The sequence below is a fragment of the Melospiza melodia genome, chromosome 18 (assembly GCF_035770615.1).
Source record: "Melospiza melodia melodia isolate bMelMel2 chromosome 18, bMelMel2.pri, whole genome shotgun sequence".
In the NCBI taxonomy this organism is placed as follows: Eukaryota; Metazoa; Chordata; class Aves; order Passeriformes; family Passerellidae; genus Melospiza; species Melospiza melodia.
Window position 1 is genome coordinate 2845547 of NC_086211.1, and position 22226 is coordinate 2867772.

Below are 22226 nucleotides of genomic sequence, written 5' to 3' on the forward strand. Positions count from 1 at the left end.
CTAAATTCTTCAGCCATCAAAGAGCCTTCAGTACATGTCATTCTCCCCCACCCATTAGTACATCCAAATCAGTGGTCATGCAGCCCTGGATGTGGATTTGGGGCTAAATATCTTCTCACACTGAAGTTCTTCTCCAACAATATGGCCTTGGGCACATGACATCTGTCACATTTGCAAACCAAACCAAACCAAAACTTTTGACCTCTGTAAGACAACTCTGAAATTGCAATGGAAGCCCTGGGTTAATCAAGAACCTTGGTGAAGATATAGGAGAAGTTGAGAGGTTAACACAGAAATTCATGGAACTGAGATGGTTTATGCAGCAAATCTCCTGCTTCGTTCAGTGCCAGGCACCAGGGACACCAGGGACCTGCAGGTGCTGAAGGATCTCAGCACCTTCCCAAAGCAGGAGCACTTCCCTGGAGGTGGCCATTCCAAATTAGCTCCTTTGAAAATGAGTGGATGCTGCTTCTCATGTCAGGGCTTGTTGGACCACTGGCTTCAGAGGAGTAATTTAGCTGAAGCAATCAGGAAATAATTATTACAGTGGAGAGTTAAAAGGCAGTTATTAAACTGTATAAATAAATAACTGAAGTGACTAAAAAAGTCCACCCAAAGCCTACTTTTGGAGCACTATTTAATGTAAATGAATCACTTAGTGGACAATACAACAATCATCTGTTCAGCTTCTATTCATTATCAAAAACAATACAGAAGGATTGGCAGGGAACAGCCATGTGCCAGAGGGAGCCCTTTAGGAAATACCACAGAATCTGGACTGGCTTTTGTCTGTTCTTCCATTGTGTTCTGACAATGCTCTGCTAATGACTGTCACACGTCATTTCAGTTGTCTTTTTCTTTTTTTTTTCCCCCCCAAAACCAGATCAGTGGTAATCTTGGCCTTCCAGGGTTGCTTGTTCCTGTTGGGAAGTTTCCACACATTATGCATCAGTTCAGCCAAGGTCCAGGAGGCTGAGGATGTGTTGTCTCAGGCCCTCTGGGAAATCCCAGTGTAGCTGATGAGACAAAATCCTTTGATTTGGGCAAAAATCCACCAAGTTTTAAAGAAATCATCACATATCTCTGAAAGATGCAGTACTTCAGTGAGTTGTATACTCAGTAAATTTGCCTTTTGTTACTCCATTTGAAAGGACAATAACCTCATTCTGAGAAACAAGCTGCTTTTCCATAGGGAGTATTTACACTGATCATTCCCAGCATTATCATGGGAGTTATCTGCAGGAAGCTGCAGGCTAAAGGGAATCCCCATCAGGAATGTGGGGAGCTAAACCCAGCAGGCAGACACCTCTGCTAGAACAAACACAGGTAAGACAATCCCAAGCACTAAAATGCTGTTATTGTGCCTCAGAATTGATGATCCACTGACATCCCATCTCTTAGGAGTTACTGGTTTGGAATAGCTCCAAGTTCCCACCTGAGGGTGCAGCAGGTACCCAGAGGGGTTTTCTTTTCTGACCTGGCTCCTTGGCTCACTCCTGCATTGCTGCTGCAACTTCCAGCTCCTGCAGCTTTGCTGGTTGGACTCTGTGGAGTTCTGCAGTGCAAAATCACTGTGACAGTCTGAGTTAAGAAAAAAGGACAACAGTGATACACTTAAGAAAATAAACAGGCTTTTCTGCTGAGAAAATGCACGTGGAGTAGCACCCAGATTTGACTTTTCAGTGCTGTCTCTGAGGTTTTATTTTGTATTAAAGAAAATCTGAGGCTCTGCAGCAAATTTCTGCAGCCAGGGTTTTCTGTCAAATCCAGTGACAATGGAGGAAGTAGGTTTCTAGTTAAAGCTATCTAGAATTTGAGATAGAAATGCACACTTCATAAAATCTTGCTCTGAGCTCAGTCTTCCAAATAAAGCAGAGATGGCATCAAACCCTCCAGGGCCTTCTGCCTGCAAAATCCCCACCAAGTTCGCTGCAAGCTTGATGAGCAATTTGGGAGTTTTACTCACAGCATGAACTCAGAATGCCACTGAAGGTGGGACCTGAGGGTTGGCAGCCCCTCTGGGGGCTGTTTCTGATATTCCTATTTCCAGCCTCTCCCTGTCCTTCAGCTGGAGATCACTGGGGCTGCAGGATGGGTGGCACATCTCTCCGTGTCACCGCAGTGCTCAGGATAGCAACAGAACCTGAAATGATTGCTGGCTTGGATTAATACCCTGGGCTGTGTGTGGGTATTAATCCACAGCCCAGCTGCCACCTTGGGGCAGGACTGGGACCTCTGACAGGGAGCTGGGGCAGCAAGAGCCAAAACCCACCTTCCTGGAACTGCTGCACTCCTTGGGAGGCACCATTAGTGCTACAGCTTCTTCCAGACTTACAGATCTTGGTACCTGCGAGGCCAGGCTGCCAGCTGGTTATAGCACCCTAAAACTGCAATCCTGAGTGCTGCCCTTCCACTGAAATAATCTTGGAGTGCTGAAAATGGGTGGTTATAGCACCCTGAAACTGCAATCCCGAGTGCTGCCCTTCCACTAAAATGATCTGTCACTGGGCTTGGGCAGAGAGGGAAAACTGCTGAGCTTCTGATAAACAGTAGTTCATTTTGCAAGATCATGGCCACCATTTGCACTAATTGACACTTTTAAATAGTAATCTCTGTTAAAGGACAGAATTTCTTGAGTATGCTTTTGGCTGGAAAAGAAAAGCTGATTATGTTAATTCTCAATATATTAAAGGCATCGTTCTTATTTTGGGAGAAAGAAAACCCAAAATAATTACCCTCCCTCGTTTAATAAACTTCCCCTAGAATATATTTTTAAAAAATTATTCAGTAAAGTTCTGTTCCTCCCTGCTCTGGTAAAGAATTCTTTTTGTTAGTCCCTCGAGTGGATGCTTAAGTCAGGTCTCGCTGTAATTACACACCTCGCAGCAGTGCGGGAGACTTAATTAAGAGAGTCACTGGAGGTGTGTTGTCAGATGGATACAACCCAGGGCTGCTGGAGGAGGCACCAGCATCCAGCTGCTGTGGGCATGTTGGGGAAGAAAATTCAACTTTGCAGAAGATTTTGAGATCCTCCTGCAAAAAAAGAAAAAAAAAAAAAAAAAAACAAACCAAAAAAAAAACCCAAAAGAAAAAGCAGCGTCGACACACCCAGCAGTCTCTGCTCAAAGCCCCTCAACTCCATCATCAGGGAGTCTGTGGTTTTAAAATCTCTCTGTACTCACCAGGAGACGCTCTGCCACACGGCAAGATTTCAGATTCTCTCCTCCCCTCCTCCCAAAAGTGTGACTCACCAGTTTCAAATGGTGACATTTCATTCCCAAACTATTCCGGGAGCAGCTGGCTCCACAGCACATGGGGATGTGGGGAGAAGGGAGGAGGGAAGGAAGAGCCAGCTTGCACAGTGCAAACCACTCATTCTCTCCCCCACACAGGTATCTTGCTTTTACATCTCAGAACCACGTAATTCTGGACACGCTGGCAAATTCCATCGGAGGAAAACAATAAAACAAGCACATTTCGGGGAGAAAAGAAAAAAAAAATTATCTGCACGCGCCAGTGATGCAATTCCTGGGTCACCAAACCCCTTCCCTGTCAGGCAGGAGGGACTGGGAGAGGGGTTTGCTCTCCAGATGGAGCAGATGTGAGGAAATGTTCTCACTCTCCCTGAACCCCATAGTTCTGGGAGAATTTCTGTGCGATGCAGGGTCAGGGTTTAGTCAGCATCAATTTCTTAATAACGATGAACAAATGCATGTGCAGTGGGACGCTCACAGGGGAATGACAGAGAAAGCCCTGTCAGCTCCCGCTCCCCAGAGGAGTTTTGTGTCCCACTGCAGCCCGGCATCGCTGTGTCCCTGCTGTGGGGACACCGTTGCCCTGAGCACAACATCCTGCATGTGAGGAGCGGGGTGCTGCGGGCACACACACAATTCTACAGAATCCCAGGAAATTCCGAGCTGGGAGGGACGCACAGGGGATCATCAAGCCTGACTCGGACGTGAACGGCCCATGCGGGGATCGAACCCGCGACCTTGGCGTTGGCAGCAGCGGCCGGTGCGGGGCCGGGGGCAGGAGCGAGGGCGGGGGCTGTGGGGTCAGAGCGGCCACCGAACCCCATCTCCATCCCCATCCCCATCTCCATCCCCATCCCCATCCCCATCCCCATCCCCATCTCCATCCCCATCTCCATCCCCATCTCCATCCCCATCTCCATCCCCATCTCCATCCCCATCCCCATCTCCATCCCCATCCCCATCTCCATCCCCATCCCCATCTCCATCCCCAGCCCATTCATCGACGTTCGCCAAAGCGCGGAGGGAGCTGTGCGCGATGGGGATGCCCGCGGGCGCTGGCACAGCCCCCTGGCACCGAGGCACTGGCGACACCGGGCTGCAGGCACCGTCCCCAGGGAGGCGACAGCCCCAGGGAGACGTGGCGGGGGCCCAGGCGCTGGCTGTCCCCGTGTGAGCCGGATTGGAACAGGCTGTCACAGCCCAGCCCAGCCCCGTGCATGTCTGCACAGGAAATGTTTGATTACAGCTTCATTCATCCCCTCTGCTGCCGTTGGAAAAGGGGACGCTGTTCCTGTGGCTCTCTCAGCAGCCTGGGACCTTGTGCTGCCCAGATCCAAGCCTAATTCCTGTTTTTTCCTTGGGGCAGCCCCACTGAAAGCAGCGCTCATTCGCGAAGAGGAGCTGCTCGCTGCTCGATCCAGGCATGCAGCAGCAATGACCTTGGCTAGGTAACCATCTCCTGAATACAAAGATGGATATAAAAGCAGCAATCCCCTTTTTAAAAAACACCCAGTTTTCTGCTAAGGTAGGGAAAGGCAGTGGTTTGTTAAATAAATGCGTCTGTCAGGGCTGGATTTCTTTCCCAGCTTCCCTAAATGCCCTTCACCAGCAGAGAGGGGGAGGGGACCTGCTCTTTGAAGCCTTTTCCTTATGGGAATAGAAAACACGGAAAGAATTCAATTCTCTGCCACAGCCCAGCAGCGCTGATCCACACTTCAAACCCCAAAGCCCGGGAGCCCGGCGGGCTGGTGGGTGCTCGGAGCCTGCAGTACCACAGATTAGCCTTGTTCGATATCCAGCATCATTAAGCGTCCCCCGTGGTGTTAAAGCACAGAAAAAGGGGCAGGAATGGAGAGTGGGGAAGGAAAAATTAGGAAATTCTGTGCAGAAAGAACTGCGGTTATCCAAATCTTTGATCAAAGCACCATCTAGTGAAGAACAGGCTCCTTGCAGCTGGCAGCGCTCTGGGCAGCTGCACCAATATTTGCCTTTCACCACAAGTTTGCTGCTAAAAACCCCCCAAAATCACCCAAATATGCACAGCCCGTGCTGGACCTGAACGAACAGGAGCATGCCCCTAAAATTGCTGCCTTCTCCTTAAATCTTTCTGAGTGGAAACGCGTTTCTGTGCTCCCCTGATCTCCCTCAGCCCCTGAATCCCGCAGGGAACGAGGCACCACAGGAAGAGAAGGATTTCCATGTTGTAGTTGGGGAGCTAAGGAAAAGAAAAGGTAAGGGAGCGGTCCAAGGTCGTGCAGGAAGCCAGAGGCAGATCCGGGAATAGAGATCAGCCACCCTGGACCCAGGGATGCCGGAACAATAGCACAGCCTCTCCCCCTGCTGTCATTTAACTCCTTCCTGACCCTCCCAAACCCGCACAGCGGTGGGCTCTCCTCTCCTCTGCAGATGTGCCTGCACCTTTACAGCTCTTGGGGGCCCAGCCCTCAGCCTGGTGCTGCTTTTCCCCCTCCAAACCAAGGAGTAAAGGCAGCAGGGAAGGACAGGGCTGGGTATCCTGAGAGCAGTGAAGCTGCAGGTAGGAAATAATTCTGTACAGCTGTCCTCTCATCAATTAAAACAACCACAATTAGCATCTGTTTATGGAAATGGTGCCTCAGCTTTGCCATTTCTGTGTGTGACAAAACATCACTGTCTCTCCCCTGGAAGCATTCAGCTCCACTGAAGTGGCTGTGGAATGTGGGGATCTGCAGGAGGAGAGGATATTGCTGCCTCTCCCTCTTCCCCAGCTTTGGGTTGTCTGCAAGGATTGGGGATTTGCAGCACGATCACACATCAGAAATGCAGTTTCACTAAGTCTACCCTGTTCTCACACTGAGCTTGGAAATGCTGCAGTGCAGGCTCTGGGGGAGACAGTAATTACAAACAAACCTTATAGAAAATAGCTGGGAAAGAAAAATAATACCCAGGTGGTGGAAAAAAACTGAACTGCAATGAACTGAACCTGCAGCAAAATTCTCCCCGAGACGAGAGCTGAGAGAAATAGTGACCAAGTACCCAGAAAGTTCTCTGAAAGGAGTTTGGTGTCCTTGAGTCAGAGCCCAGTTCCAAACCAGAACTATAACTGAGGCAAAAGTTGAGAACATTTTCTTGGGTCACTGTCTGGAAGGGACACAGACAAATCTGCAAAGAGCTGCAGGGGCAAAGAACTGGAAAAGCCCTGAGAAACCCTCATTTGTCTGTTTTCCATCCTAGGTCTGTTCCCCCCACCCTAGAATGTTTTCATTGACTCCAGTTATAGGAGGAAGAGAATCTGCACCCTTCCATGAGAAGCTGAGACAAGAAAATCTTTAATCCTGCCACAGCCCTTGGAACATTTACATCTCCCAGCCACAGGCACTGTGAAACTGGGAGCTCTCAGTTCAAACTAGTTCAAGGATGTTTTCCCTGGGGAAGGGTTTTGTTACCCTGTGGGGATTTCTGCCCAGATTTTTGCTCTTAGGGTAAGCAACCAAAGCTTTTCTTACAGCAAGAAGCTGCATCTTATACTCCTGGGAAAAGAAAAACTGGCAAATAAGAGCCCACAGGAACTAGGGCACAAAATTGCTGCCCTAGAGATTAGGGTTAAAAGGCTGCAGATCTGCACTCAGTGATTGCAGATGTCACCAAACACAAGTGCAAACTCAAATCCTTGAGTTTGGAGATTTTTGTTTTCTTTTCTCCCCCTCAAGAAAGAGCTCCTGCACTGCAAGAGGGCAGCAACAGAACAGCAGGATGTTTGTCAAGGAAGTGTTAGCATGCTAAAAGGATTCCAGCCCTCTGCAGTTGTGGCCTGACAAAATGAGAAAGGAAAGATATTTGAGTGCAAATAAAACCAACAGACAGAGTTTTACATTATGCCAACATTTACCAGTTGGGGCTTGCCCAGTCTGCAAACCAGTCCTAGATGTGGGGGAGAGTTTTCACTGATGGTTCTGAGAACAAAGACAGGTTGACATCAGTAAATCTTCTAATCCCAGTGCATGATGTATCAATGAGCAGCTTTGAATCAGAGGTGAATTTCTTGCTAATTACATTAGATTAACCTAAGGAAATGGGATCCCAGTCAAAGCAACAAAGTCAAGCTTTACTCCACTGACTTGGCAGCTGCAGCTCCAGTCTGAGCCTTTGCTGTGGGACTTGGTTTCAATCAACTCTGGGAGAGAGCAATCAAGAAAGAGTTTCAGTCCCAGTCTGGGAGAAAGCATGTGAACATATTTCTGTTAAATAACCACCTGGGAGATGCCAGGGAAATGAGCAGAGCAGCCTGGGCACAGCTCTCAGGTCACTGCTGGGCTGTGCATGAAGCTCCAGCTCTTGCTGCCCCACCTGGAGGGGGCAAGAAGGACTGAAATGGCTTTTTCCAGCTCTGAACCAACTACAGCTCCCAGTGAGGCTGCCATGACATAAACTACCTTCTTCTGGGTTTTATTTTTCTATTTCATTTGTGTAAACAAAATTATTGATTCTCCCAAATCATTACATATTGTCCCTGAAGTCAAAAAAGTGCATTATCATCCTTCCTTTCAGACAGTAATTTTTAGGAAGATTTTGAATTATTTTCTCATCTTTTCCCTGAAATATTGATCCCTTACTAATGAACCAGCACTGAACCTTAGAATTAATTTCAGTGTTTTCCCTATTAGAAGAGAGGAGCAGAAAAAAGTTACCATAAAAATGGATGATAAAACCACCTTTCAAAGAACTGCTGCAAAAAGCTGTCCTTTATCTCTCTGCTGTGCACAGGGAAAGACATCTGGGATTAAATACCCTTGGAAACATTTCAGTATTTCTGATTCCTCTGTAAATGGAATCACAAAAACCTGACAAAATCCTTCACTAAGAGCAACTCCCTGTGTCTTTCCTTTCTCAGGACAAGAATCCTGACACATTTGGGCTTTTGGGATCACTGGGGCCAGGTTTGTGCCCTTATCAGTGCCAGGGGATTTGGAGTTGCACATCCAGGGCCCATTTCTGCACAGAGCTCTTGGAAAATCAGAGAAATTGGGGGTTTTCCCCATCACAGATTTGAAAAAGGCTCTGCAGAAATGTCTCTTTTCTCCTACAGGAATTTACTGCTGTTCCTCACAGTCACATTGGCCAGTGTCACCCTCATGGTGGGATTTTGGGGGTGTCTTGTGCCAATGTCACCGTTTAGGGTGGGATTTTGGGGGGTGTCCTGTTCCAGTGTCACCCTCAGGGTTGGATTTTGGGGTGTCCTGTGCCAATGTCACCCTCAGGATGGGATTTTGGAGTGTCCTGTGCCATTGTCACCCTCAGCGTGGGATTTTGGGAGTGTCCTGTTCCAGTGTCACCCTCATGGTGGGATTTTGGGGGTGTCCTGTTCCAGTGTCACCCTCAGGGTGGGATTTTGGAGTGTCCTGTGCCATTGTCACCCTCATGGTGGGATTTTGGGAGTGTCCTGTTCCAGTGTCACCCTCAGGGTGGGATTTTGGGGGTGTCCTGTGCCAATGTCACCGTTTAGGGTGGGATTTTGGGGGTGTCCTGTTCCAGTGTCACCTTCAGGGTGGGATTTTGGGATGTCCTGTGCCATTGTCACCCTCATGGTGGGATTTTGGGGTGTCCTGTTCCAGTGTCACCCTCACGGTGGGATTTTGGGGTGTCCTGTGCCGATGTCCCAGTGCCCGAGCTCTGTGGGGAGAGGCTGTGGAGCCTCCCTCCCTCACGGCCATATTCCCGAGCAATCCCGTGCCGTGCTCTGGGACGGCCCTGAGCAGGGAGGCTGAACCCACGCCCCATAGTCCCTTCCAGCCTGACCCCTTCGGGATTTTGGGATTCTGGGACCGAGGGCAATGCCTACCTGTGGGGAACCCCGAGAGGGCGGAACCCCTGCTTGGCACCGCCGCTCCCGGCCGGGCTGCACAGGCGGGAGGACAAGTGAGGGCAGCTGCTCTCCCACAGCCACTTCCGGTTGGCGTCACGGGGAGAGGAGTCCGGGCGGAAACGGCCGAGGCCCACTTCCGGCGGTGGCCATGGTGACGGCAGCGGCCAGGTGGGGACAGAGGGGACAGGAGGGGACAGGAGGGGACAAGGGGGACAGCCGGGAGGGCCCGGGGGGCTGCGGGGCTCGGGGGAGTGCGGGAGAGCTCGGGGCAAGGCGGCGCTGGGGCGCGCAGGGACGCCCGGCGCTCTCCGGAACAGAGTTCACCGCTGGTACCGCCATTAAAAACCCAATTACAGATAAATTAAAAAGACAATTACAGATAAACCAGGGACAGCCGGCCGTCATGGCCTCACCTCATGGAGGTTCAGGTGGCTTTTGATTTGGTAAAAGTCTGCAGAACGCTTTCTTTGGAACAACAAATGTTTGAGTTTTCTGATCAGGCCGTCTTTGTTTCTGTCCCGAGCACCAACGGAGGAATTCCGTGTGGGAGGGAGGGAGGAATTACACTTTGGAATTACACTTTGTACCTGAGTGAACGGGGCAGGAAGATAAGAGAAAACGATTTCCTAGAATCCTGGGCTGGCTCGGGCTGAAAGAACCTTAAATCCCCACTCATTCCACCTCTGCCAGCACCTTCCGCTACAGCGGGTGGGATTCCAGGTAAATCCTCAAGTCCAGGCTGCTTTCCGGGTGCTGCAAACGTATTTTTTTCCTTTTTGCTGCCCCGTGGGCTGAAGAACTCAGGCAGAAGAACTGCAGAGACCCAGCAGGGGTTGATGCTTCAGGTAATGCCTGGCTGGCTTTGGGAATTCCAGCTTTCGTTGGGAATTCCTGCTTTCGTTGGGAATTCCTGCTTTCGTTGGGAATTCCGGCTGGGTTGTTCTCTCCTCCTGCTCCCTGTTGGGATGAGGAGCTCTGCCTTTCTCCTGAGCAGATTTTGCTGCTTTCAGCTTTGGAGCTGCCTCTGTGTTGCCGGTGTGGGGGTTGAATTCCCCGTGCCCTGCAAAGGTCAGGGCTGTGTTCCCTGGGTTTGTTTTTAGAGGCAGCCCGGGCTGGGCTGGCATTGGACGCTTGCCTGGATCGCTGCCAGTTCCACATTTAACTCGGGGCTGGCCTGAGGAGCACCGAGGCAGCTCCAGCTCAGAGCACTGTTGGTGAGCCCCTTCCTTCCTTCCTTTCTCAGGTAGGACCTTGTGCTTTCTTCACACTAAAGCCCTCACTCAGGCCCACAGGGGCTGTGCTTTTCTCCTTAGGAAAATCAGTTTTTTTCCCCTTCCTTTTATCCCCCCAGCTGGGTTTGGGGTTGCAGCCTCCAGCTGGTGCCACTTGTCACCTAAAGGACAATGTGATTCTGGGAGCCTGGAGCTGCACAGTCAGCTTTGGTCCCAGTTTGTTTGGGGAAGCTTCCAGGGGTTTGGTTCTTTAGGAACTGCTCTCATCTTTGCACCCTTATTCATTAATAAGGTCATTAATCCTTGTTCCTTGAGAAACCATTGTCCTGGATTTACAGGAGAACACCCAGTTTTGTTTTAAAGGGAAAGTTCTGGGTTAATTTTTAATTGGATAAATGTGATTTATTCTATGGGAAGCCTTCAAAAAGTTTCCTGTCACCTGTATTTGCTGACATTATCAGTTTTTATTTCTGCTCCCTGGTAACTGCATGTTCCAGTGCTGCCCTTTGGGATGGAGAATTGGGAATTGCAGGACACTGCTTCAGTGTCACCTAAAGTTGGGGTTGTGATAGAAGCAGGTCAGGAAATCAAAGCAAAACTTGTTGCTGTGGGTCTGCAGTGCTGCAGAAGTTCTTCTGTCCCAAATGATTTACTCAGCTGGGTTGTCCTCTCTCCCAAGTCTGACTGATCTGAGATTTTCTTTGTTTTGGGTTTTTTTTAAGAGGCCATTTGAGCACCTTGGAAGAAGGCACTGCATCTGCATGCCCCAAAAATTTACATTATATATATTATGTATTATTAATATAATATATATTATTATAGAATATATAATATAATAAGATATATTAATATATATAACATATATTAATAATATATACTATATACTATATCATATACATTATGTATATTAATAGTATTTTAATATCAATAGATTAATAATGACATATCTGTATATTATTATATATTAAAATTATAGATAATGTATAAATTATATGTAATTAATATATAATATATAAATTATATATATTTTAAAATAAATATATTTTAATATATAATATATGTTAAAATATACATAAAGATATATAAATATATATTAAAATATATTAAATATATAAAGGGATTTTCATCTCAGATTGGCAGCTCCTTGTCTCTCTGGCTCCTCTCCTTCTGTCCCCATCCCATCTTTCCCCTCCCCAGAGCTGTTACCTGTTGGCTCAGGCTCCAGCCTGGGAGCTGCCAGAGCAGCTGCTGCTCCTGCTCCTGCTCCTGCTCCTGCCTGGCTTCTTGGTTTGCTGCAGCCCTCAGGCAGAGATGTACAGTCTACCCAGTTCCTGTGTATAACATGAGAAAAAGGAAAGAAATACAATAAAAGATTCGAAATATTTTCAGGTCTCAGTGTGCTTTAGCTAGGAGAGGAGTCAGGAAAGGCCCCTCTTCTCAGTTACCTTTGCACCTGCACTGAAACCACAGCAGGGCCAGATTTTTCCAGTGCCTCATGGAGGAAGTGCCAGTGCAGCTGTCAGCTCCCACTTGGGAAATAATGAAAGGGCCTGAACGTGGGCTGAGGGTTTTTTGTGATTGCAGAATGTCCTGTAAGCCCAATGGCACCTGCTGTCCCTGCCCACACCTTGTGCTGTGACTCTCAGGAGACCTTTGAGAGAGCAAAAAAAGGGAATCATAGAGAAGGCAGCTGCTGAGCATGAACCAGTCAGGAGAACCTTCTCATCCAGCCTGGAAGTCCAGTGGGTTTATGTCAAAACATCTCTTTCCCAGGAATTATTTCAGGGAAGATCCATTCTCTTGTGTCACATGAACTGTGCCAGTCCCTGGCTGAAAACCAGTGCCAAACCCCCCTGTGTGCACTCCCAGGGTGGAGGAATCAGATGCTCTGCAGGGCCTGAGCTGAATCCTCCTTGGGGGTTTGTGCTTTCCCACTCTGGGCACACTCCCTGTGCCCTGGGCAGCTGCTGCTCTGGTGTCTCCCTGCATGATCCACACTGGATCCCATCAGGAAGGATTTGAGACCACAGAAATCACTTTGGGAATGGGAAGCTCACTCCAAGATTTGTGTTCTACCTTGGTGGCTTTGTTTTCAGACCTTGCCAAGTGTATTTAGAGCTGTCTTTATGTGTTATTTTATTGTGTTCCAGCTGTATCCCCAGAAATAGTTATTTTATTCAGTTCACTGCTATTTCAGCAAGCTGTTCACTGAGCAGCTATTTGAGGAATTCTCTCCAAGCCCCGATGGGTATCTGGAAGAGCCTGACATTTTCCACATTAGCTGTGTTCCATGGCATGCAGAGCCTCTGCCATCCCCTCAGTGACGCTGAATTCTGCCTTAGCACTGTGGTTACCTCTTGTTTTTGCTGTCCTTTTGTTGGAAGGAGCACAAGTTGTGTGCCCAGAATTTCCCAGTATCTTCCCAGTAAAGGCCTGTCTTGCAGTTCAGACTGCAAGAGTTCAAACTCTGCCTGCATGAGAAACAAGGGAAAGGAAAATACCCTGAGGTGTGGTTCTGAATTCATGTGTGACCCAGAAGATTTCAGGAAGGGGTTGTAATTAACTTTACTCTTACACCAAGCTTTGATAAAAGCTCAGGGATATACAAAGGGAAAATCAGTGGCCTTTTCACAGGAGTCCACTTGTGCTCTTTGGCCCTTAGGAAGCTGTCACATAAACTCCTCTCTTGAAGGAATGGCTTAGCAAGGAGATTAGGGCTATGCCTTGGTATCAGAATCCAATCCCAGGATGAGATTTCAGTGTGTTAAGCAAATTACTGGCTCAGAGAGAAAACCTGGAGCCTCCAAAAGACAGACTGGCTTATATCCATCTGGGATAACACACAGTAACTGATCTCTGGCTTGTAGGTACTCTGGTACTGGCTGTTCTAGAGAGATCTGAACAGTTTTATACAATCAGAAGAATGTGGAGAAATATCCCAGCCCTGAGGAACTTCCACACAAGAGGGAGAATTTAGGGCAAAACATGGGAACAGCATCCCTGAACCCAAGTTTGTGATGGGACAGCTGACAGGATGCAATGCCAAGTGTCCTGCTGGGATGTTCACATTACTGTTTCAGTGCTTAAAATTGGGAACTGATGGGAACTTTCCAAAACCTAAATGAAGGGATGAGGAAACCTGCTGAAGATACAGAGGTACCTTGGTGTTTTATTGGTGATCTAAGGCAGGGTTAAGAAGAATAATTTCAAAGTCATTTTCAGGCCTTTTCTCATTTTCCTCATGGTGAAATGATCTCTTTGCTGTCACCCTGTGGCTCTAGGAAGACAGCAGAGAGAGGGAGGCTGATGGATTTCACCAGCTCTGTCATCGTCCCGCTGCTGTTCGGCAGCCTGGGCATCTTCGCGCTGTTCCGGCTGCTGCAGTGGCTGCGCATGCGAACGTACCTGCAGGAGGCTGTGGTGGTGATCACAGGGGCCACCTCTGGCCTGGGCAAAGGTATGGACACACACACAGCCCACCAAGGGCAGCACAGGCAGGGGGCTGTGGCAGGAGCAAAGCAGGAATGAGCTAAAGGTTCCTGCTGATCTGAGTTTGAGACACGCAGCTCCCACCTGAGTCAAAACCACTTGGTTTCAATCGACTCTGCCAGCACCTGCCAGCCTGGGAGAGACCATTCCTGTTCCAAAAACCACCTGGGAGATGCCAGGGAAATGAGCAGAGCAGCCTGGGCACAGCTCTCAGGTCACTGTCCTGTGCATGAAGCTCCAGCTCTTGCTGCCCCACCTGGGGGGGGAGGAGGACTGAAATGGCTTTTTCCAGCTCTGAACCAACTACAGCTCCCAGTGAGGCTGCCATGACATAAACTACCTTCTTCTGGGTTTTATTTTTCTATTTCATTTGTGTAAACAAAATTATTGATTCTCCCATATCATTACATATTGTAATGATGAATCATTCAGTGCATCCTGCCTGAGTTCTTCAACCCATGGAGCAGCAAAAAGGGAAAAAATATGTTTTTCCCTGAAATCAAAAAAGTGCATTATCATCCTTCCTTTCAGACAGTAATTTTGGTTGATTCTTTTTGTAGATGTATATGCAAGGAAGTCTCAACATTTGGTACAAAAAATTTAAATCACCTTGTATAAACTGGAGCTCATCAAACAAGGAATTAGATGCTGTTCTTGTGCTGTCAGGGGTCTTTTCCCTAAATCCTGAAAAAGCCATTAAGCCAAATTGTTTCTTTAAAACCTCTCAGAAGTTGTGTTCTGCCTTCACATAATTCCAGCTGCTCTGCCAAACCTTCCACTCCTTCTCCTTGTCCCTCACCCTCAAGGTACCTTTCATGGTACAAATCCATCCACTCTAAAGTCAAACTCTTGGCATTATTAACACCAGGGAATATTTTTTTCCAAATGAAACTTATGTTTTGCTTCAGTGTCCACATTCTCTAATTCTGCTTTCTATAATTGCTTTAAAAGCTGCTTGAAGAAAAGACAAGGTGCTCTCTGCTATCAAGGCCTCTCATCAGGAGAGTACATTTCTAGAACAAATAGAGCTTTAATTGATGCTGCCTTTGCATGTGAGTTTGTCCCTAAGGACAGGGCTGTTCAGGAACTGGCCAAAGGAGATGAACTGGTTCTCTCTGCCTGCCTCAACCAAAGAGTGGGAGTGGTAAAGGATCTTGTACTTCTCTTGAAGAAGAGAGGAAATTAGTATTCCAGGAGAGACCTTCCAGCTGGAGCTCTGTCTGTGCTGTGGGGTGTAGAGACATCCACCACTGCACTGTAAAGTTTCCTCCCTTTTTGGCTCATTTGCAAGATCTTCTACAACTCCCCTTACTCCTAGTTATTAATACACCAGACCACCTCTAATTACTGTGTGTTCACTGCCATCCACTGTCATCCCTTGTGCAAACAAGCAGTTTGTCCCTCTGGCTCCCAGGGGGGGACAGGGACATGCAATTAGGAGGACAATAGCCTGGCATCCCTTCTCCAGGCTTTTCCCCATGAGGAGAATCACCTTGATGAAGGCATTGAAGCCCATGCTCCCAGAAGCTCTGGAGGAGTTCATTAAAACTGAAACTCCTAAGGCTGTGTTAGATGACACACAGGGTAACTGTGGTCAGAAATGAAGAGGCAAATGTGACCAGCTGAGGGGGAGGATGTGTGAAGAGCACAGTAAGTGTCTGAGCAGCACAGAATGTGTGAGCACAGCAGCTGCCTCACGTGTCTGTCACAGTCCCAGGAGAGTGGGAGTGGCTGTGACCTCTCTGTCACTCAGCCTGGCCACCACACAGCAGCAATAAAGTCACCTGCAGTAAAGACCCTGCAGCAAACAGCACTTTGAGCTCTCCCCAGGGCTGATGTGGATCTGTCCTTTGGCTGATATTCACTTTTCTCTCTTCTTGCCTCTCCACAGAATGTGCCAAAGCTTTCCATGCAGCTGGCTGCAGGCTGGTGCTGTGTGGCAGAGACAGTGAGAGGCTGAAGGGGCTGGTGCAGGAGCTCTGTGCTGTCAAGAATCACCGCAAGAACGTGAGTGTGGCACCAGGACAGGCCCTGGGCTCACCTGGCCTGGATTTCTGCTTGGGCTCTCACAGAAATTACAGAATTGCCTGTGGGTTGTTCTCTTGAGCAACAGGAAAAATGCAGCTCTGTGGTGAGGGATGGATGCTGATACAGGAGTACACTGAGCTGGTGTGTCATTCCTTGTAAAAACCCCCAAAAGAAGCCAGCTTGGCTAGAAATGGAAGTGAAGGCACATGAGGGCAGTGTCCAGACCCCTTACACCTGCACCTCAGAATCTAGAAAAGTGACTTTATTTCTGCTTTTATTTTTTTATGTCTATGCCTGCTGACTGTGGCTAAGAACTGCTGGCTTCTGCAAAAAACACATGGGTTAGGTTTTGCCTTTTTCAGATGCATTTCCTTTAATATGACAACAGGAAACTTTACTACTTGAGGAAGATCTCCCTTGTCCCTTTGCTAGGCTCAGGGATAGGGAACAGGCTACAGGAGCAGATAAAGATGAGCACAACCTGCTCCTGCCATGAATTCCCCACATGGAACAGGATCTGGTGGCCCTGCCTCTGTGCTTCCAGAGCTGGGGGATCCCAGAGCTGGCACACCCAGCACTGAACTGCATTTTGCTAACCTGAGTTTCTTCACAGCCACACGAGCCTCACACGGTGGTGTTTGACCTCTCAGACACCAAGGCTGTGGTGAATGCAGCTGAGGAGATCCTCAAGGCCTTGGGTCACGTGGACATCCTGATCAACAACGCTGGCATCAGCTTCAGAGGCACCATCGTGGACACAGGGCTGCAGGTGGACAAAAAAGTGATGGAAACAAATTACTTTGGACCTGTAGCCCTCACCAAAGGTACCTGTGACCCACAGGATTTGGCTGATGCCTCTGCAGACCAGCACAGCTGAGCACAGCTTTGTGTTTGTCATTGTGCACAGGCTGAAGGGAGGTTTGGGGTTCTAGGCAGGCCTGAGGGTGTGACTGTGTGGGAAATACCCCAGTGAGATGATCCCTGCTTCCATCTCCTGATCCAGCCTGGCAGGGGCTTGGGAAGAGGCCCAGTTATCCTGTCTGCCCTGTCAGAACATGGTGGGGTTCCAGTGGAGCTGCAGCTTTCCTGGGAAGTTTGGTCACACAGAAAGCTCAGCCTGGAGCGTGTCAGCTGCAGGGAATGGGAAGATGATGTGGTGGCAAGAAAAGCAAATGCTGCTGCCCTCAGTGTGGGAGATCAGAGCCACCACAGCAGCCCTTGTGCAGCTCTGGCACAAGGAATCTCCTCACAGGTGACCCTCCCAGGCAGACACAGCCTCAGCCAGAGGCATCCCAAGCACTGTCCCAAGCCCTGCACTGAAGAGGGATCTTGGAATTCCCTTCAGCATCTCTGAGTGCTCTGAAAGCTTTGATTCTTGACAGCAGCAATGGCAGCACTGTTGTCTGAATGGGTCTTTTCTGTCCTTTGCTAGCACTTCTCCCCTCCATGATCAAGAGGAGACAAGGCCACATTGTGGCCATCAGCAGCGTGCAAGGCAAAATAAGCATTCCTTTCAGATCTGCATGTAAGTACCTCCACAGAAGATGGGAAAGACATATTTGGGGCACCAGGCTGAATAAATACTTGGCTCCTGCTTCCACATTTAGCTCTCCATGGGATTGGCTGTGTGCAGGGAAGGCAGAGCTGTGCATCACCCTCAGTGGGGTCACAAACCACTGACAGCCACTCTTAATTACAAAATCTTAGCCCTGGCCTAAAGTTGTTAAGGGATGGAGAATATGTTTTGAAAACAGCTTGATTGTCCTATCTTGAGTCACTATAATTCCATAATTTTATGGTATTTTGTCCTTGTCATTTGTCTGCATTATCTCCTCTAAGAAAGCAGGAATTTTTGGTTTTAATAAATTATGAAGTGCTGTAGTACAAACAATGCCAGAACAAAAGCCTAAACAATCTTGATCCAGCAAACTCTTCATGCTGAATCAATTATGACAAGAAATATTGATGAGATTACTGAAAAAAAGGCCTTTAAAAGATGGATGAACTAAGAGGGGAGCATTTGACACACAAACATCTGTAAATCACTGAAAGTGAACACCAGAAGTGGAGGGGTGATGGCATACAGTGGGTCAGGAATGATGCTGAGGGGGGAGAGCCTGGAATGTCTGAGCCATGGGGTTTTGCAGGGGATGTGGGTCCAGTTGCTGCAGGAATTGTGTTCTGAGGAGCTCCCAGGGTGCTTCACAGGGACCAGAGCCTGTGGATGTGGCAGCAGGTGCAGGGTCCTCAGCCTGTGCTGAGCTGGCTCTGGTGCTGCTGGTGTGGTGGTGGCAGCCACAGGCAGTGACCAAGCACAAGGAGTCTCTGCCATTCCATGGGGGAAAATCCTGCCCTAGGCCAGGCTTCCCTGCTGTGCCTGCCTGTGTGATCTGCTGTTCCCTTCTGCAGCCAAGCCCTGAACCTGCTCTGCAAGTCCCTGGTGCTCAGCACGTGCAGGGCAGCCAGCTCTGCCTTCCAAAGGCTCTGAGTCTCCTTTATCAGGAGTGGGAGGCAGCTTGGGCTCACTCTGGAGTGCTCTGGCAGGGCTGTGATATTAAGCTCAGGATCCCAGCCAGTTTTGAACTTGAGTTTACATTTTGTCTTCCTAAATTGCCTCCGACTCCCACTACCTGTTGCTGCCACTCACTAAACAAAAACAAACGTAGAGGCTGGAGAGCAGCTCCTGCTGAGGAGTGGCTGCATTGTAGTGAAAATCCATTCAGAAAGTGAAAATTCCTCAGCCCTGCTCCTCTCCTTGGTGCACAGTCCTTGTCCTGTTTTGCAGATGCTGCCTCTAAGCATGCTACCCAGGCTTTCTTTGACTGCCTGCGAGCAGAGGTGGAGCAGTATGACATTGAAGTGACAGTGGTGAGCCCTGGGTACATCCAGACCAACCTGTCCCTCAACGCTGTCACAGCGGATGGATCTCGCTATGGAGGTGAGATATCCCTCACTGCCCTTTGTAAAGCATCTCCATGTCATTGTAAGGTGTGTTTGCAACACATGGCCTCTGGTGGGGACACAGGTTAGCCCTGAAGGATCAAAAACCGACTCTGGATGCAGGGTAGGAACAGCAAGCCCCAAAACTGAGCCTTTCCAGACAGCAACTCTCACCTTCAGGGCCAGCCATGAGGAACAGCTGCCTGTGCTCCCACACAGAGCTGGAGTGAGAGCCAGAGCAAGCAGCCATGTGCAGTTAGAGCATCCTAGGAAGGGTTCTCAGAGGGGTTTACCTGCTGCTGGTGGTGCTGGTGCTCACTCAGCTTTCCCTTGGCAGTTATGGACAAGACCACGGCCGAGGGACAGACGGCAGCCGAGGTGGCTCAGGTGGTTCTCAATGCAGTGGGACAGAAGAAGAAGGAAGTGCTTGTGGCTGGCCTGACCCCCTGCCTGGCTGTCTACCTGAGGAACCTCTGCCCCAGGCTGTTCTTCACCTTAATGGCATCTAGAGCAAAAAAGGAGAGAAAAGCAAAGGGCTCTTAGAGCTCAGCTGCCCTGAGCAGGGAGAGGCTGAGCCCCTGCAGTCAGCTGGGACATCACTGGAGGTGCTCCTGCAGGAAAATCCTTTCTCAGAGCTGTTTACCATTGCATGGAGACTGGGAAGTGGTTTCCCCCACACTGCTGGAAGACAGCACCTAAAGCTCAGCTGGAGAAGGAAGGTGCTTGGACAATGGGGGAGAGCTGAGGCTGCAGGGAGGGCTCAGGGGAACACTGGGGAGGCCCTGGCTGGGACTCCTCACCTCACTGCAGGCATGCTCAGCTTTGCTGGCCTGCCACAAATAAACCCCACCTGTTCTGCCTTCAGCGAGCAGCCCTTGGCTGTCCCCACCCCTGTGAAATACAGTCCTCAGCTGGGAGCTCTCGTGATCAGTGTCTCATTCCCACTCCTTCCACTCTGACCCAGGACACGCTGCTTGCAGTGGGAAACTTCACAGCCCCTTCCTGTTAACGTGCCAAGTCAGCTGATAAATTAAGCTCAATCCAGTGCCACTTTTAAAGAAGTAACTGATGTACAATTTGGGTGTGTTTGGCATCATTTTACCTGTCTGAATCGTGCCCTACTGACGGACTGGGACAGCTCATTCTGCAGTGACAGCTCTGTGGATCCCAGCCCCAGGAATGCAGGGAAGCACTGAACAGGCAGAACAGCACAGCAGGGCAGCTGCTGCCAGGACACACTGCACAGGTGACAGCAGCACACCTGGGCCACCTGCAGCTCAGAGCAGCTGTGATCCTGTGCATGCCAGGCACTCTCTGGCATGAGAGAAGAATCCAGGTGTGTAAAGTGCAGAGTGTAGCAGACAGAGCAATCACAGGTGGTAATTATTGTCACATCCAGTGGGGAAGGATACCTGCCTGTTCAGGTATCACTTCAGGGAGCCTGACAGCCTGAAGGGTGCTGTGTTCCATTCCTCACCCCTTCTCCTCATGTGAGGGACACCAGCACCAGTAGGAAAAAGGAATTGCTGCACAAATAGAGGACAGAAATAATCTTAAAATTGAAATAAACTCTACTAATAGGAACCAAGGTTCAGACCTCTCCTGCCTCTCCATGCACTTGCCAGCATTTTCCATGTGTCCTGCCTCACATGTCCTGCCTGGGAGTGCACATCTGATGACAAATAAATTACATTGCTATGAAATGAATCCCTTGGTCTACTCCAGCTCCTCACAGCACATAAGAGGAAGGGAAAGCAGGAGGGGTTTGTTTTTCCTTGCATCCCTGCAAGGTTCTATTGTACCAGTAGTAGCTGCAGAACAACATGGTTTATCCCAGCCCTCTTTATGGGCCCTGTTAGCTTACACAGTGTGAATCCACACAGAGCATTAGTCACACAAACTCTGATATGGGTGTGCAGGCTCAGCAGGACCTTCTGCTTCCAAAAGCCTCTTCTTAACCACTACAGATCTATGAATGATCTCTGAGATCCAGGATGTGTTTAATGATGACAATGCTGCTGCTCTCTCAGGACATCCATCCTCTGCCACCTGCCCTGTGTCACAGGAAGGCCTGGGCTTGGACTGACAAGGTGAAGCTTTCAGGTGCAGACACTTTTTTCCTGTTAAGAGAGGAAAGCAAGGCATTACCTTCTCTGCTCTCCACAAGGGGAGTGCTGCTGTTGGTTGTGCTTTTCCTTGTGTGTTTCCCATGCTCAGCTCCTGAGTTCCTTGGTGAAATGCAGAGCTCCTGCCAGGCTTGTTCAGCTGCTCCATTTCTGGTGTTTCAGGTCGTGGCTCCCCAGGAAGGACCAAGGGGCTGCTTTGCATTTCTGTGTTCCCATCCAGGGCACTGAGGGTGAAACACATCAGCCCTGAGGGGAAAATGATGTGTGGGGAGTTCCTGCAGTTCCTGTGGGAGCTACAGCTCCGAGGCAGAGGTTGCTGAGAGTGCAGCCATTCCCTTTGGGGGTAAATTCCCTCTCTGTGATGAGGGGAGTGCTGCACATTCCAGAGCACTGGGGGCAGCAAAGTGTGGGGCATTCTGAAGGGAGATTTGTCCCCAGCCACTGATGATTCCACTGAGCTGCTGGCACTGGGGACAGCAGATACAGCACCACTCCACATGGATGGGAATTTTTGGAAGTTGTTTTACCATTTCACCATGCACTAAAATGCCTCTCAAGACCCCTCTCATTCTCCCAGGTCACCTTGCACAGTTACAGCCCTGACTGAGTAACAACCAGAATGTTAAAAAGCACTTTAGTTAGCTACATTATCACTGAGATTCCTTGGAAAACAAACTCCCCTGCCCCTCCACCTCAGAATGGAGTGACAGCTGTGTTTTTCAATCAGACCCACCCATTGTGACAGCTAAGCTGACTTCTCACCTTTCCTCCTGCAATAAGAGACCCCAGGAAAGTTGCTAATTTTTAACTCAAGTCTCTGATGCCAGCCATGCATTTAGGGAACCTGCCATAGTGGTCATTCCAGACCAGGGGAAACTAACACAAAAAAAGTACCAAAACCCCAGAGGTTTGGTGCAGGAAAGGAACTTACAGCTCTGAGAATTCTGCATTGTGTAAAAAAAGATGAGGAACACCTCTGGTGTGGCCAGCACAGAGGTATTTCAGGGCCTTCTGCAGCAGTAAGCAGTAGTAGCTGTGGCAGATGTGCCACTGGCTTCAAATCCACCCAGCAGGGCTCTGGAAACACGTCAGGGTGGGAGGGCAGCCTGCCCAGCCTGGCCTGACCACTGGGAGATGAAGTAGCTGCATTCCTCTGCCTCCTCTCTGCCAAGACAACTGTACATTGTTGCTATAAATAGATGCTCTGGATCCCAGCTTCTTTTAACCTTGGAGGGAGAGCTCAGCACTGTACAAAGGGCTGCTGCCACCCAGAAATGTCCCAGTGCCACTGGAGCCCCCTCAGGTACAGCTGCCC

The 22226-nt window shown here is 49.1% G+C and overlaps 1 protein-coding gene and 1 long non-coding RNA gene across 7 annotated transcripts; one reads left to right on the forward strand and one right to left on the reverse strand.

The window, feature by feature from the left end:
• Positions 1 to 636: 636 nt before the first annotated feature.
• On the reverse strand, positions 637 to 11662 carry LOC134426576 (uncharacterized). Its single transcript, XR_010030002.1, has 3 exons — positions 11535 to 11662; positions 2880 to 3033; positions 637 to 1581 (listed from the first exon to the last, which is right to left on the reverse strand). It is a non-coding gene; the product is annotated as an uncharacterized LOC134426576 (long non-coding RNA).
• Positions 9213 to 20492, forward strand: DHRS7B (dehydrogenase/reductase 7B). 6 transcript variants are annotated; one of them, XM_063171683.1, is made up of 7 exons: positions 9213 to 9264; positions 13610 to 13785; positions 15709 to 15824; positions 16459 to 16669; positions 17278 to 17370; positions 18631 to 18783; positions 19123 to 20492. In XM_063171683.1, the coding sequence occupies exons 1-7, from the start codon at positions 9245 to 9247 to the stop codon at positions 19326 to 19328; spliced, it is 975 nt and encodes a 324-aa protein (XP_063027753.1). In that variant the 5' UTR covers positions 9213 to 9244; the 3' UTR covers positions 19329 to 20492. The 6 variants fall into 6 exon arrangements, with proteins under 6 accessions (XP_063027753.1, XP_063027759.1, XP_063027756.1 ...); XM_063171689.1 differs by having other exon boundaries at positions 9219 to 9264; positions 13614 to 13785; XM_063171686.1 differs by lacking the exon at positions 9213 to 9264 and adding an exon at positions 9487 to 9816.
• The last annotated feature ends 1734 nt before the right edge of the window (positions 20493 to 22226 follow it).

Excerpts from the sequence above, each read along its gene's own strand:
- DHRS7B (XM_063171683.1), top strand. The coding sequence starts at position 9,245 with ATGGTGACGGCAGCGGCCAG. Across the intron at positions 13,786-15,708 it reads CACCTCTGGCCTGGGCAAAG|AATGTGCCAAAGCTTTCCAT; the intron begins GTATGGACACAC and ends GCCTCTCCACAG. Across the intron at positions 16,670-17,277 it reads ACCTGTAGCCCTCACCAAAG|CACTTCTCCCCTCCATGATC; the intron begins GTACCTGTGACC and ends GTCCTTTGCTAG.